Below are 15,954 nucleotides of genomic sequence, written 5' to 3' on the forward strand. Positions count from 1 at the left end.
CACCCACCAACACCACCACCACCTCCCCAACCAACACAACCACCACCTCACCCACCAACACCACCACCACCTCACCCACCAACACCCCCACCTCAAACTTAAACGATACAGGTGTGTGTAAAAACATATGTATGGTAGATGCAAAATATTCTGTTTTTATTCGTGTTATTTTTGTTTTGTAACAGCGATGAAACTGAATGCTAAATGGATGTATTCAAAGTTCAGTGTAACAGAAAAAAAACAGGAATTCATTTAAATTAGCTTCCTATTGTTGATATCATGATGGTTACTTCTCACAGGAATATATTACTATATGGAAGTCTCCGTGGACATATCTGGACAGACAAAAAATGTATCAGAGATCAGATCCTGGGTATGTACTGCAACATTACTGTCCTACTATTAGAGTAATGTGTAATCGGCGTGTGTGATTGGGTGAATGACATCATCAGTGGGTGAGTGACAGTGTAATGTGTTTTTTTTTTCTTTTTTTTTCCCAGGAGAGCCTGTTGAGTTAAAAAAATCTCTTTTGACCCTTGCCATCAACCCAATATTTGATGCGTCATGCTTTTTTTTACCTAGCTTTTTCAGCTGTTCAAAGATTACTTGGGCAGCTGTGTGCCCTCTGGCAGCACACCCAGCAGTCCTTCCAATGACCCCCCGAGAACAGAAGTGCCCAGGTACACTGTTAACACACAACTTCAGCAACAACCAAAGCACAAATACAGCTACAATGCTATATAATGAGGGAATGGTAACATTAAAACACAATAGAGCTTGAATGAGTGAATGAACAAACAAACAGATGAACCAATAGATTAACAAACCAATAGATGAAGCATGCAATGTTACAAAAACATGCATGAATTAATAAATTAATAAATGAACTGATGAATAACTAATTATGAGATGAATTTAGTTTCAATACTACACCAACCAACAATTTTCTATTCATATTTTTATAAACTAAAAATCGGAATAAAAAACATAACAATTTAAATATCGTGCACTCCAAGACAGGACTTTTTCACTATTTTCATATTGAATATTTATTATTGCAGTGAAATGGGCCGAAGTGGTGTTCACCTTCTCCAGGTAAGCAGCATCTTGTGAATCTGTCAATGTCTGTAACAGTACAAAAGGGGAGAGCACAGGCCAATAGATTCATCAATACTAACATTGTGTTCTCCCAGGGCCTCCAGGTGACATGCCCAAAGACAACTGGAATAAGGTGAGGAAAAACAACATCAGACCACAACCTTGTTATATACTTGATCCTGATTGGTCAGCAGTGTTCCAAGGTGGTGCATTATATTTTTATAGCGGGGAAAAAAAAGCAAAAACGCAAAAGTTCTGAGGAAGGATATTTTAATTCCAGCTAAATACGTTGAAATGAATCGATAACATCCAATGTGAGAATAGCTTTTAATCATTGCTGGTAACTGTGATACAATTTGAATAAAACACTCCAGCTTGTCCCTCCCCCCCCCCCCCCCCCCCCCCCCCCCCCCCCCCTCCCCCCCCCCCCCCCCAGGAGGGCCACGTGCTTCGTCATAGTGGGGGTGAGCCCCACGGTGCCTCCCTGCTGCCTCCTCCGGACTCTGTGCCAGGCAGGGAACCCCTCCCAAAGCATCAGTGGCACCGCACACACGGTGGAGAGGATGAGTGAGTAGGGCGGGGCGGGATAGGGGAACGGCTCCCAGTCCAGAACTACTGGGTCGCACCCCTGACGTCACAAGCTTAGCCTTAGGCGTCATGACCAGTTGAAACACTGTCTAGCTGCCTCACCCCTACCTGCTCTTTACCCTCTCTGTACTCACTGTCTAACCCCTACCTGCTCCTTAATGGCCTGTCTCTGTGTTCACTGTCTAACCCCTACCTGCTCCTTAATGACCTGTCTCTGTATTCACTGTCTAACCCCTACCGCCTCCTTAATGACCTGTCTCTGTACTCACTGTCAAACCCCAACCTGCTCCTTAATGACCTGTCCCTGTGTTCACTGTCTAACCCCAACCTTCTCCTTAATGACCTGTCTCTGTGTTCACTGTCTAACCCCTACCTGCTCCTTAATGGCCTGTATCTGTGTTCACTGTCTAACCCCTACCTGCTCCTTAATGACCTGTCTCTGTGTTCACTGTCTAACCCCAACCTGCTCCTTAATGACCTGTCCCTGTATTCACAGTCTAACCCCAACCTGCTCCTTAATGACCTGTCCCTGTATTCACAGTCTAACCCCAACCTGCTCCTTAATGACCTGTCTCTGTGTTCACTGCCTAACCCCAACCTGCTCCTTAATGACCTGTCTCTGTGTTCACTGTCCAACCCCCACCTGCAGAGAGACTGCCACAACCCAATAGCACCTCAGACTGCAGCGACGTCCCCGCAGTTAAGGGCTGCGATGCCGTTTCGCCTCCAAGCAAAACCTGGTGAGTTCTGGCATTCGATTTTAGAAACAACCTACATTACTGAATTGCAGATAGCCACCGACAGTAATATGTGTAAATTGAAGGCATTATCATTATCATTTGCATTTATATAGTTGTGGATATGATACAGGCCGGAGGGCCTGCGCAGGGCTGAAACCTCTACCAGCCCCGACCGGTTTCCCATCAGAGAATGGAGCAGGATCAGCCCTGCTTAGCCCCCAGAGGAGCAGGAGGGCTGGCGACCACCCAAACAGATTTAAATGACTTTACATGAAATTAGGTTGAATAGGATTAGACGAGATGAGACGAGATGAGATGAGATGAGATGAGATGAGATTATATTGTATTATATAACATTGGATTCGATTAGATTAAATACAATTTGAATAGATTTGATGATACAAGATTCAATTGTTCAGTTTATGTGAGATTACTTTGTATGCAGTTCATTTATTCTTGGCGGTGAATGAAGGTGTAACAGCAGCACACCTCTTACCAGAACATGAAACATTTGCATTGAGAGACGGCAGTGGTTCAGGAGATAGAGGGGTTTTTTTTTTGCAACCCGAAGGTTGCTGGTAAGATTCCCGGCCAAGTGTCAAGGTGACCCTGGGCAAGACTCCTCACCATAATTGTTCACGACGACCTTGCCGTTGCATTGCATGGTCGGTCGGTGAGTGAATGTGTGCATGAATGGGTGAATGTGAGGTAATCATTGGGAAGCACTTTAAATGGCCACAGGTCTTTAAAGTACTTTATAAATGAAGTAAATTGACCAGTTACATTATATTCATTCCACACAGTGCAGACCCTTTGACTCTATTCATTCCTGCTTGGAATTTGTCAAGCAACTGCAGTAAACCAACAGGTAAAATATATATATTAAATATATTTTATAGTTTGTTTTAACAGAAACTGAGAGAAGATATACTAGAAATTCTAGCTAAACTAAGATAAGCTAGATAAGCTTGCATAACCTACATTTTTAAGCTCAAATTTGAACTATTAATATGCTGCATTTAATCTAACCATTTTTTTGTCATTTTTTAAAACAATAATAATGATGATCTTAAAACCAATGTTACTTCATAGTCCATTGTATTGTTAACCCAGGGCTGATAAAGGTGCAGTCCTTCCCAGCCTTGTACTGATCGATTACATGTCCAGTACCTCCCTTTGTCTAAGCTGGATCCTCTGTTATTGTTAATCCTATCTACAGTTAGTTACCTGATGCAGATCAATGTCAGCATTTCTGGAGAAAATAACAATGAACATGACGTCCGTTTATGGGTATGAAAATGAATCCTCTGACTCAACACAGATAGTTGACTGATAATAATATAACTAATATGTGTGGTTGATGTTGTACTGAACATCACATGACCTCTTACAGCTTCAGGAGCTCTTTGATGATCACTCAGATGGCTGTTTGACAACAGCGATGACAACAGCGATGACAAAGTATGACACAACTACAATACATTCATTTACAATGACGCCATGACAAACTTAAACCAGCACTATTTACATTTTCACATTAATAGCCTTTAGTGGCTTGAGTTGTAGATACGGTTATAGCTATATAATATTTGGATGACAGTTCCCGTTTTTATGCTTCTGAAAGACTTCAAGGCTCATGTCATGCTCTAAGTACACCAAGGTGGTGTGCATCAGTGGACCAATGATTGTATTCTTGAGACACGTTCCGGCTTAGAGATTAGATCGATATTTTTTTATGGGGTCAATTGTTGCAGTGGGAAAGTTAGATAATGCAGGTTTAACCCATAAACGTAACTACAATACAACTCACAAAGTTGCCATGACAACCATAACAGATCAAACACATTTGCAAAGCCATTAGTAAGCCATTTGCAAACAGCCGTGCTTTGTTCAAAGTCTGTTACGCCCAAGCATGTGACATGATACCATGCTTTGCTCTACTCATATGAATGAAATGAATGACAAAACAAACCTACATTTAGATGTTTAATTTCTTTTTATTGTACGTTATTTGATCGTGTTTTGTTTGTTGCAGTTTCACAAAAGCTATCCCAATCAACATATTCAAGGTAGGTAACACTTTAATACTTGTGTGTGTGTGTGTGTGTGTGTGTGTGTGTGTGTGTGTGTGTGTGTGTGTGTGTGTGTGTGTGTGTGTGTGTGTGTGTGTGTGTGTGTGTGTGTGTGTGTGTGTGTGTGTGTGTGTGTGTGTGTGTGTGTGTCGGTTTGTGTGTCTGTCTGTGTTTGTGTGTCTATGTGTAGTTGTCTTGAATTCGTTTGTGAGAGTGTGTTTTTTACAAACTCCAGATCAACTAAAATAAACATCACACATTTTTCCAACAGAGTTTGGACATTTCCTGCGATGAGAAAACGGGAATAAGGTCAGTGAAGTGAACCCCACCCCTAATAACCTTCACCCCTCCACAACCCCCTCCTAGCTCGTCCCGTTCCCAGGCGCTCTTATCTAACAACACAACACCTGGAACGGGATGCTCCAAATTAGTGTTTTTGGCAAGCGAGAGGGAGGGCGGGACTTTCAGTAACAGGGGTTAGGTGGTGAGAGGCCAGAGAGAGGGCGGGACTTTCAGTAACAGGGGGCTAGGTGGTGAGAGGCCAGAGAGAGGGTGGGACTTTCAGTAACAGGGTGTTAGGTGGTGAGAGGCCAGAGAGAGGGCGGGACTTTCAGTAACAGGGGGTTAGGTGGTGAGAGGCCAGAGAGAGGGCGGGACTTTCAGTAACAGGGTGTTAGGTGGGGAGAGGCCAGAGAGAGGGCGGGACTTTCAGTAACAGGGGTTAGGTGGCAAGAGGCCAGAGAGAGGGCGGGACTTTCAGTAACAGGGGTTAGGTGGCGAGAGGCCAGAGAGAGGGCGGGACTTTCAGTAACAGGGGTTAGGTGGCGAGAGGCCAGAGAGAGGGCGGGACTTTCAGTAACAGGGGTTAGGTGGCGAGAGGCCAGAGAGAGGGCGGGACTTTCAGTAACAGGGGTTAGGTGGCGAGAGGCCAGAGAGAGGGCGGGACTTTCAGGAACAGGGGTTAGGTGGCGAGAGGCCAGAGAGAGGGCGGGACTTTCAGTAACAGGGGTTAGGTGGTGAGAGGCCAGAGAGAGGGCGGGACTTTCAGTAACAGGGGTTAGGTGCTTAGAGGCCAGAGAGAGGGCGGGACTTTCAGTAACAGGGGTCCGGTGGTGAGTAGTCTGGCTGAACGGAAGTGGACAGTGTCTTTTGCCTAGCGTCGGATTTGGCCGCGACTCCTCCCCTTCCGGTTGCTCCCCCTCAAACTCGGAGCTAGGCAGTATGGCGAGATTTGAAGAGGACTTTGACGGCGCTGTAAAGTTGGCATGTTTGGCTCTTTCCGTTGAAAATTGCAAAGAACTGCAAAAGATTTGCTTGCAGCATTGGCTGAGGAAGAAAGATGTTCTATTTTGCACGGACACCGCTGCTGCTTCCCGGGCTTAGCCCCGCCCTAGACGATTGTGATTGGTTTAAAGAAATAAAAACAGGCCCGCCCAGTTTCCCCACGGATAGACGGCTCGAGGTAGCGTGGCTCCAGACCCTTCTACTTGCTGTAGTTTGGTATGGCTTTGCGAGACTAGGTGGCGAGAGGCCAGCGAGAGGGTGGGACTTTCGAGGGCTATCCACTTCCATGACATGGTTTGGATATTGCTTGTTAGTTCTCTGTCAAATTTCATATATATTCTCCTGGTCGTTCTTTTCATTATGGGGGGGGGGGCCCAAAGCTTCCATTTCAGCCTCTTTTTGTATTATTGTCAACATTTTAAATAATAATTTTATCTAATGTATAGAACATGTTATAGGGTAGATTCTATCACTTATTTTACTTTACATTTTTCAGAAGTTCTTGATGTCGGGAAGCCCCAATGTTCAAATTGCGGGGGGTCAACTTGAGATGCTTGGTTTCAATTTGAGAGAAAAGTTATGCAAGGAGATTACGGAAGCTCTTTTTTTGACCCCAGGTTCATTTTTGCTATGGTCTATGTCGAGATGAAAATCAGTCATGTTTTTTGTTCAGCTCAACCCATCTCCGTGGTCTAGGTGTGTGACATTCGTGGTGGCAGGCGCTTTCACAGAAAATGCTTTGGGCAAAATCGCCACAATGAAGGAATCTTGCCGTATGTTTTCGTAACCGACGTTTTAATGAAGCCGGGAGAGGCAGGCAGGTTTATTTGTATAGCCCATTTCATACAACAAGGCAACCCAATGTGCTTCACAAGTCAAAAAAAGGATGGTCCTTGCATACAAATAGAAGTTACAAAAGCAATAATAGTAGCAAGTAGATAAGAATAATAAGAGTTAAAATTAAAATGTAGTAATGTAAGTAAAAACATACAATCATGGAGAACATGTTAATTAAAGGCATCTCTGAACAATTTAGTTTTTAGTTTGGTTTTAAAAGTGGCAACAGTGGGGGCTGTTTTAATGTCCAGAGGTAGTTGGTTCCACAAACGGACCGCATAGTTACTAAAAGCAGCCTCACCCTGCTTAGTACGGGCAGAGGGTTGAACCAGCATAAGAAGCTCTCCAGATCTAAGAGATCTGGTAGGGCAGTAGATTCTGAGCATATTCTTAAGATAAAGGGATCCCTGGTTTTGAAGACATTTAAAAGCAAGTAATAAAACTTTAAAATCAATTCTAAATGATACTGGTAACCAGTGTAGGAACCTTAGTACAGGTGTTATATGATCTCTTTTCTTTGTTTGTGTAAGTAACCTGGCTGCAGCGTTTTGAATAATTTGAAGGTGTTTAATTGTTTTTTGAGGTAGGCCGGTGAAAAGACCATTGCAGTAGTCGACCCTACTAGTAATAAAGGCATGAATAAGTTTTTCTTGGTCGACATATGAAAAACATTTTTTCAGTTTAGAAATATTTTTTAAGTGATAAAAGGCAGATTTAGTGACTGACTTGATGTGGCTGCTAAAAGTTAGGTCACCGTCAAGAATCACTCCTAGGTTTCTAACAGAATCAACTGCCTTAAAACCCTTTGTATTAAGTTGAGCAGCAAGCTTATTTCTTTGGTTCTCCTTACCAAAAGTTATCACCTCTGTTTTTTCAGTGTTTAGCTGTAAGAAATTTTGGGACATCCAGGTGTTGATATCAGTGAAACACTGATAGAGAGAGTCCATGGGGGAGAGATCATCAGGAGATAAAGACAGATAGATTTGGGTATCATCAGCATAGGAGTGATAAGAGATGGAATGCTGTTTGATGAGCGCGCCAAGGGGGAGCATGTGTAAGTTAAACAGAAGAGGGCCGAGAATCGATCCCTGAGGGACACCACAGGATAAGGGCATAGGTTCTGGCATAGGAGGAAACACATCATAAACAACAGGTCGTGTGTGGGATGCCGGCGGGACGGGGTGGGATCGTGGTGACAATGCCCCGTTTGTACCCCAGGAAGACGTCATGTGCCGTCCGGTTGGAATTTTGGCACGCTGTCCAACCCTGCTGCCTCCTCCAGACTCTCTGCCGGGCAGGGAGCAACTCCCACAACATCAGCGCAGCCGCACACACAGTGGACAGGATAGGTGACTACCTTCTACGTAAAGGATCTACGAAGCTCCTTTGAAGGAGTGGATCTCAATTCACTGTACATCGATATGAATATAAGGGACTTGAGTCCCCCATATGTCCTGTAACCCATCCTAAGTCACTGGTATGCTAAGCAAGATGCTATTCTAACAGGTGTTTGTGTGTGTGTGTGTGCGTGTGTGTGTGTGTGTGTGTGTGTGTGTGTGTGTGTGTGTGTGTGTGTGTGTGTGTGTGTGTGTGTGTGTGTGTGTGTGTGTGTGTGTGTGTGTGTGTGTGTGTGTGTGTGTGTGTGTGTGTGTGTGTGTGTGTTTGTGTGCAGGGATACTGAAGCCAGCCAATAGCAGCTCAGAGTGCAGCAGTGTCTCCAATCCTTACCCAGAATCCTGCATGGCTACTCCTCCTCACAACGCAACATGGTGTGTAGAACTCTCTGCTCTCAGACACTGAGAGGAGAATAGAATGTAGTAGAATATGATGCAATAGAATATCCAAATAAATTGAATAAGTGTAATACTTTAACATAGAACCAACCAGGTAAGCATAGAATAGTTTAACCTATAATATAGTAATATTTTAACATAGAATATGATTATAAAATTGGTATAGAATAGAGTAAATAGGTAATATAACATAGAACAGAACAACAAAGGTGGTATAGAGTAGAATAGTTAGTATAGCCTACAATAATAGATCAAGGCACATTTAAGTAGATCTAGAATGGAATGAGACTTGGTAGAATATAATAGGTAGTATAAGAATAGGAAAGACAATTTAGAATATTAATAAAAGTATAAAAGTTTTGATGGAATAGGTAGCAAAATAACTATTGAATTGAACTGAAAGGTTAATCAAATACTAGTTTTGGTTCTTTACTCTCTTGTTGAACAGTAGAGACCCCTCTACTGTGTTCAGCTCTTTGACTGACCTCAACACCACATGTCCAACAGAGGAACAAGGTGAACTACCATCACACCAACTGTTTCCACAACCTGTTATAATAACTCCTCTTATTAGCAGTGTTCACCGATATTCTGTACAGTTCCATTGGTTCCATCAACATTTCCCTTTCTCCTTGTCGTAGTCATAGGAACAGCCTGTAACTGCTCTGGGTTCTGCACTGGAAGAGAAATTGGTAAATAATTATTTATTTAACACCAACACCATTACCGGTTATAGTGCTGGTGTTTTGAGATTTTTTTTAACATGTGTTTTAACATATGTTTCCTTTTTCATGGTTTATAGATGCATACTATGCTTTTAGAATTTCAATCACGGACAGAACACTAAACGTGTCCTACATCTCTAATCTGGTGAGTGTGTGTGTGTGTATGTGTGTGTGTGCATGTTGGTGTGTGTGTGTGTGTGTGTGTGTGTGTGTGTGTGTGTGTGTGTGTGTGTGTGTGTGTGTGTGTGTGTGTGTGTGTGTGTGTGTGTGTGTGTGTGTGTGTGTGTGTGTGTGTGTGTGTGTGTGCGTGTGTGTGTGTGTTATTGCACATATGTCCATGCTTATCCTCTGTTATGTTTCTAATGTGGTAAATGAATGGTTTTATAATGTGCACCACATCTCTTCATGTTCTTAAGATCTCTCAGCTGGGGACTCGTTCCCTTTGCACCCACGACTCTGGGTAGGTTCTGTAATACTTCATGGCATGCCTACAGGATCATATGGTCATAAAAGAACACATAATCACTGACAATGTTCTCTTACAGCTCAACATGCCTGCCCGACATCAGAACCTCATACAAGGTAAATACGATCCAAAAGGACTTTCATATTCATGATTCATGTTTGCAGCTGTTAGCTGAAATTGACCATCAGTTTTCCTAAATAATGCCTTGTTGAAGGCAGAGTTCCCAACTGGTTGTTAAATGGATTCACGGATGCAGCATTCTAAAGCTATGCCGTTGGATGCAGAGTTCTAAGCAGTTTAAGAGTACTACAATTATGCAGAGAGGAAGACTACTGAGCTGATTCATAGTACTAAAATGATTCAAAGTTTTAAGCAGTTTCAGAGTTCTAAACAGTTTCAGAGTTCCAAACAAATGCAGCGTTCTTAAGAATTCCCAGGTTTAAACCTTCAACTTCCAACATATAAACAAGGCTATTCATTTAACTAAATGCTCAAGCATAAGTCTGTCTAAAATAGTTTATTTATCTCAATGAGAAACGGGAAAGGGAAAAAATCCTGGTTGTTTTACAGGGGGCATTTTCAAATCGAATCATTTTAGCCATGCTCAGCACGGTGCCGTCAGCAGCATCAACCTAATCAGTTTTAATCCATACTTTTACATAATTGTTCAAGCAAATGTATGACTCTGTGATACATTTTCCCCAGGATAATGAAGTTGAATGTGTACAAACAACTACGAGGTGAGATATTGTATGATAACACCTTTGTTTACCAAATTACCCTTAATAGTTTCATCGTCATGTCATTGTTCATTCTATTCAATGCACATCGGACATTTCCTTGTGTTCTAGAATAGTGTTGAAGAAGGGATCCTTTATTAGTACCGTTCTTCCTGTTTCCATTGGGTTTAGGGCTTTTGAGGTTTTTCATTGGGTGATTGAGTGTTTCAACTTTACAGCTTGGGCGGAGCGGGAGGGAGAATAAAAAGTATTTTAAAATCAAAAAATTCCCCTCATCACAGTAACGGTCCATTATCTGCCAACATCCCAACCCCTCCGGCCCTAAACCCTCTCACTAAATGAAGACACTGAACTGGCGATAATGCTTTTTCATAACATAATGCACTAAAATGTATTTGTGAAAGCTTGCTGTTTTCTTATATTTTATCCTAGGCTTGAGTGCAATTTGATCATCAGTTTCTCCCAAAAGCTTCCTACTTGTGCCATCTCCGCAGCCTTGGAGATGGCATTCAGTTCCGAGGAGGGCATCAGTTACAATGGACAGCTGAGCAGAATAGGTGAACAGCAAATCCACAACCATATAAATATATTATGGCATCAACTGTCTTTGTTCACTTATTGTCTGGGAACGCTAGTCTATGGATGACCATGAAAAAAATAGGCCTTTGCTGCACATCTTGCATACATTTTCACATAATGCATTTATTTATTTGTAATCTATTGTATTTCTTTATTATGTATTTAGTTGTTATTATTTCATTGTATTTATTCTTTAATTTAAGATAAAAAAAGGTAAAAAGGCAATCAAAGCATTTCTTGACATATTGCTGTCACCTACCCATTATGCTGTATGTAAATATAACATGCTGTATAAAATGAATTGTCTTGAGGTCATATTTGTTTGTTGTTTGTTTGTGTGGCTGTATGACCCAGCACTATGTGGGAACGCAAGGTACCAGGACAATCCAATAAACTCCAGCTGTGCCTGGGTTGAATTTACCCAGATGAGTCCCACCATTTTCTGCCAGTTTTACCGACATGAATTCCCCTGGTTCGTATAATTTTTGTTTTAATTGTATTCTCTTAAGTAAGTCATCCAAATGGATGCAATTTGGATGATTCTGTTGAAGTTGTTTCCTTGAATTAATCTGCTACCTTTTTACCCCGCTCCTTTTCTAGTCAACAAGGATCTAATATCTGTATGCTCCAGGGGGAGCCATGTACGTCCAGCCCCAACGCCACCACCACCATCCCTCCCATGAACACAACCTTGACCTCTAACCCCGCAAACACAACCTCTACCCCCCTGAACATGACCTCTAACCCCATGAACACGACCTCTAACCCTGTGAACATGACCTCTAACCCTGTGAACATGACCTCTAACCCCATGAACACGACCTCTAACCCTGTGAACATGACCTCTAACCCAGTGAACACAACCTCTAACCCCATGAACATGACCTCTAACCCCCTGAACATGACCTCTAACCCAGTGAACACAACCTCTTACCCCATGAACATGACCTCTAACCCCATGAACATGACCTCTAACCCTGTGAACATGACCTCTAACCCAGTGAACACAACCTCTAACCCCATGAACATGACCTCTAACCCCATGAACATGACCTCTAACCCTGTGAACATGACCTCTAACCCTGTGAGCACGACCTCTTACCCTTTGAAGACGACCCCTAACCCCCTGAACACAACACTCCCTATCCACCTGAATACGACCTCTAGACCCGTGAACATGACCTCTAACCCCCTGAACACAACACTCCCTATCCACCTGAATACGACCTCTAGCCAAGCTAGCACGACCATCCTGCCCATCAACACAACCTCGACCTCTAGCCCCGTGAACTCGACCTCTAGCCCATCTAACACGACCTCTGGCCCCCTGAACACAACCTCTAACCTCGGCCCCAACATCCCAGTGACAGCACAGCCGAATGCGTCCCTGACCTCCACCACAATGTACACCAAAAGTACAGCAACCACCAATGGGACACTAACCACCGCCATAGCAGGTACCGGTTCCCCGACAGAGCTTCCCACAACAGGTTTGTCTATATGTTTTCGACTATGAATATCATGGCAATTATTGTTATTATCCCATTATGACAAAACAGCTTGTGTCTGTCTGTTCTATTGAGGGCTTTTCCCCTGTCCTCAACACACACCCACCTCACAAACTTTATTTTCCAGGGCAACATAATGGCATTTAATTACAGGAACTACAGGCTCATGTATATTCAATTTGTGTTCGGGAAAATGTTAATGTTAACTTAACTGAATTCAATTTAACTGAAATTTGAATATAAAAAACATATGAATGCTGTTGAAGTTAAGTGTAACCATAAGCCCTCCTCCTCCGCACTGTTGCAGACAACAAGCCTACAAAAATAATAGATTCATTAAATTTAATTTAATTTAATTAGGGAAAAATGTAAATGAGAGCTGTCAGAGTTAGCAATCTCAAGTGATCCCCGAGCCCATCTCCTCAGCCATGAGCAACGAGGCCGCGGCCGGACTCCTGCTTCAGCAGACCGGAGACGTGTCCCGCCTAAACTCCAGCCAGGTGGAGCAGCTGGTGTCTGACCTGGAGGGCCTGGTGGCGGGGCCCCGGATCAGCGTGGCTCTGGGGAACCTCTCTGTCCACATCGTGAGCAACCTGCTGGGCGCATCCGAGAGCACACTGGCCTCCTCCTCCAACCAGTACGCTGCTACACTATCACACATTTTGCATTATTTATTTTAAAAATTGCCATGGGGAAGCAAGAACTCACATTTGACAAATAAGCACTACATGGAACCGACTCAAAGTTGTCACGTCTCTCCTGCTAGCACAGCCATGATTGGCTTACGGCTTTATTCCATGCTTTACCATAGAAGCATTTTTCTTTACAGTGAAGTACCCGCCTTAATGTAAACCTGTGAAATCTATACATTATATACATGTACTTATACATGTACCATCCTAGCTGGGAGTTGATTGATTTCCCTGACAAATGTGTGTACAATGACCACGCCACTGGGGAACATTCTAGAATAACCGTACATACATTACTTTACATCATTACATTCAGTCATATAGCAGATGGAGAAATGTTTTATCGTTAGATCTAAGTGGCACATCTCAACCAAACGTGTTCCAGAAGATGGATGTTAAGGGATGAAAACAGAACAGAAACAAAGTGTACAAATCAGTTTAAGAGATAACTGTAAAGTAAAATGAGCAATGATATGAATGATAATGACAGGCGACGTTGCTCCCAGGATCGTGAGGATTGTGGATGCGGTGGGGCTGAAGCTGGTGTTCGATGCAGATGTGGAGGAGCTGCTGTCGGACTCCCTCGCTCTGTCCATCAAAGCCGTCGACGGAGCCAACTTCAGGGAGACAACCTTCTCAATCGCAGACCCACAAAACGTACTGGTAAGAAATACATACAGGTATCAAGCTTGTACAGGTATGGTTTGATACAGGCCGCAAGCATGCACAGGTATGGTTTAATTCAGGTATCAAACAGAGTACAGGTATGGTTCCATGCTGATAGAATCAAACTGTTAGTTACCTGATAGGTTTGAACAGTGAACCGGTATACCATATAATACAGGTTAACTACTAGTGTACAGATGTAATATTACTACAAATAACAGTGTACAGCAATAATATTACTACAGGTAACTAACAGTGTACAGGTATAATGTAATGCAGGTATCTAACAGGTGTACAGGTGTGCTGTAAATACTAGATACGACTTTATTCAGTATAGTATGATGTTCCTAGTGTGCATTCTTAAAGTATCCGTGTATGTGTGTGTGTGTTGTCCGTATGTGTGTTCTTCTGTGCGTCTGATTGTGCATTTTTCGCTCTGCAGGTGCGAGACGGCTCACGGAGCCGAAGGAGTGTGAGGGCCGCGGTCCCCCAGGGGTCCATCCGGCTGCCCCCCAGCCTGACCCAGGCTCTGACCTCAGAGCAGCAGAGCCAGGCCTCCAGGGTCCAGTTCAACTTCTACCAGAAAGGCACTGTGTTTCAGGTAGGATCTCTCCCTGCTTCTGGGTTCAGTTAGCTCTATTCCTCTTTCAGGTCAGTAACCTCTTTACCGGCTTCCTGTTTCAGACATGTCTCTTCCTGTTTCAGTAGTGTCCCTTCCTGTTTCAGTAGTGTCCCTTCCTGTTTCAGTAGTGTCCCTTCCTGTTTCAGACATGTCTCTTCCTGTTTCAGTAGTATCCCTTCCTGTTTCAGTAGTGTCCCTTCCTGTTTCAGTAGTGTCCCTCTCTGTTTCAGTAGTGTCCCTTCCTGTTTCAGTTGTGTTCCTTCCTGTTTTATAAGTGTCCCTTCCTGGTTCAGTAGTGTCCCTTCCTGTTCCAGTAGTGTTCCTTCCTGTTTTAGAAGTGTCCCTTCCTGTTTCAGTAGTGTCCCTCTCTGTTTCGGTAGTGTCCCTTCCTGTTTCAGACATGTCCCTCCCTGTTCCAGTAGTGTCCCTCTCTGTTTCAGTAGTGTCCCTCTCTGTTTCAGTAGTGTCTCTTCCTGTTTCAGGAGTGTCTCTTCCTGTTCCAGTAGTGTCCCTCTCTGTTTCAGTAGTGTCCCTCTCTGTTTCAGTAGTGTCTCTTCCTGTTTCAGTAGTGTCTCTTCCTGTTTCAGTAGTGTCCCTGTTTCAGTAGTGTCTCTTCCTGTTTCAGTAGTGTCCCTCCCTGTTTCAGTAGTGTCTCTTCCTGTTTCAGTAGTGTCCCTGTTTCAGTAGTGTCTCTTCCTGTTTCAGTAGTGTCCCTGTTTCAGTAGTGTCTCTTCCTGTTTCAGTAGTGTCCCTTCCTTTTTCAGCAGTGTCCCTCTCTGTTTCAGGACCCTCACCTGGGAACCCGGAGGCTGATCAGTGGCATCCTGGGGGCCAGCGTGGCCAACCTGTCCATCCACGGTCTGGAAGAGAACGTCACGGTGAACCTCAGGAACACAGAGCCTGTTCCGGTGAGTCACATTCTCCAATATAGCTACTGTAGGTTGAGTTACATTCTAGCGGGGCATACTGTGGCTGTGTGATTAAAAGGCACAAAAGACATTTCACAAAACTCAATGGATAAAGCACTGAACTATAAAAAAGCATGAATACACATATTTGTATGTAATTCAAATGTGTGGGGAGAATCTCGGATCACACACTTGATAAATGTTATGCATACCAACCTAATCTGTCGTTTGATATTCTTAACTCTAGGAGAACTACTCTGCAATCTGTGTTTTCTGGGACATTGCCATGAACAGTGAGTTTCCATTCCTCCGTCCATCAGAACTACACACAGACGCTCTCAGATAACTCCCATTGAGGTAAAGGTTGAACCTGTCTGCTCTCATGTTCTGCTGCCAGATGGAACTGGAGGCTGGAACTCAGATGGATGTTTCCTTCAGAACAGCACAGACAGCGAGACCATCTGCAGCTGCAACCATCTCACCAGTTTTGCCATACTGCTGGTGAGTACCGCAAAGTCTCTTTCTAAGAGAGAGAAAGCAGGAGAGGTTTTTGAAACAAAATAACGAAAGAAATGTCTGTTCCCTTCCTGCCCGCATTTCTCTGCCTTAAAGGGGTGATATTAGGCCAACCGGTGT

General features: G+C 43.4%; 1 protein-coding gene across 1 annotated transcript in view; it reads left to right on the top strand.

Annotated features, from left to right (window-relative positions):
- Positions 1-15,954, top strand: part of LOC115547665 (uncharacterized) — a 20,682-nt gene continuing 4,728 nt past the window's right edge. Inside the window, exons 1-29 of the mRNA XM_030362056.1 lie at positions 1-111; positions 300-373; positions 583-680; positions 1,062-1,095; positions 1,194-1,231; positions 1,535-1,665; positions 2,336-2,426; positions 3,230-3,294; positions 3,646-3,716; positions 3,820-3,887; positions 4,462-4,495; positions 4,770-4,807; positions 7,838-7,968; positions 8,292-8,388; positions 8,861-8,928; positions 9,054-9,104; positions 9,215-9,282; positions 9,554-9,597; positions 9,683-9,719; positions 10,309-10,343; positions 10,776-10,900; positions 11,277-11,394; positions 11,523-12,412; positions 12,857-13,067; positions 13,629-13,785; positions 14,231-14,389; positions 15,196-15,318; positions 15,566-15,611; positions 15,716-15,819. Coding sequence (XP_030217916.1) covers positions 314-373; positions 583-680; positions 1,062-1,095; positions 1,194-1,231; positions 1,535-1,665; positions 2,336-2,426; positions 3,230-3,294; positions 3,646-3,716; positions 3,820-3,887; positions 4,462-4,495; positions 4,770-4,807; positions 7,838-7,968; positions 8,292-8,388; positions 8,861-8,928; positions 9,054-9,104; positions 9,215-9,282; positions 9,554-9,597; positions 9,683-9,719; positions 10,309-10,343; positions 10,776-10,900; positions 11,277-11,394; positions 11,523-12,412; positions 12,857-13,067; positions 13,629-13,785; positions 14,231-14,389; positions 15,196-15,318; positions 15,566-15,611; positions 15,716-15,819 — 3,192 coding nt within the window. The 5' untranslated portion in view covers positions 1-111; positions 300-313. The remainder of the gene's footprint in view (positions 112-299; positions 374-582; positions 681-1,061; positions 1,096-1,193; positions 1,232-1,534; positions 1,666-2,335; positions 2,427-3,229; positions 3,295-3,645; positions 3,717-3,819; positions 3,888-4,461; positions 4,496-4,769; positions 4,808-7,837; positions 7,969-8,291; positions 8,389-8,860; positions 8,929-9,053; positions 9,105-9,214; positions 9,283-9,553; positions 9,598-9,682; positions 9,720-10,308; positions 10,344-10,775; positions 10,901-11,276; positions 11,395-11,522; positions 12,413-12,856; positions 13,068-13,628; positions 13,786-14,230; positions 14,390-15,195; positions 15,319-15,565; positions 15,612-15,715; positions 15,820-15,954) is intronic.

This window comes from Gadus morhua, chromosome 7 (genome assembly GCF_902167405.1).
Source record: "Gadus morhua chromosome 7, gadMor3.0, whole genome shotgun sequence".
NCBI lineage: Eukaryota > Metazoa > Chordata > Actinopteri > Gadiformes > Gadidae > Gadus > Gadus morhua.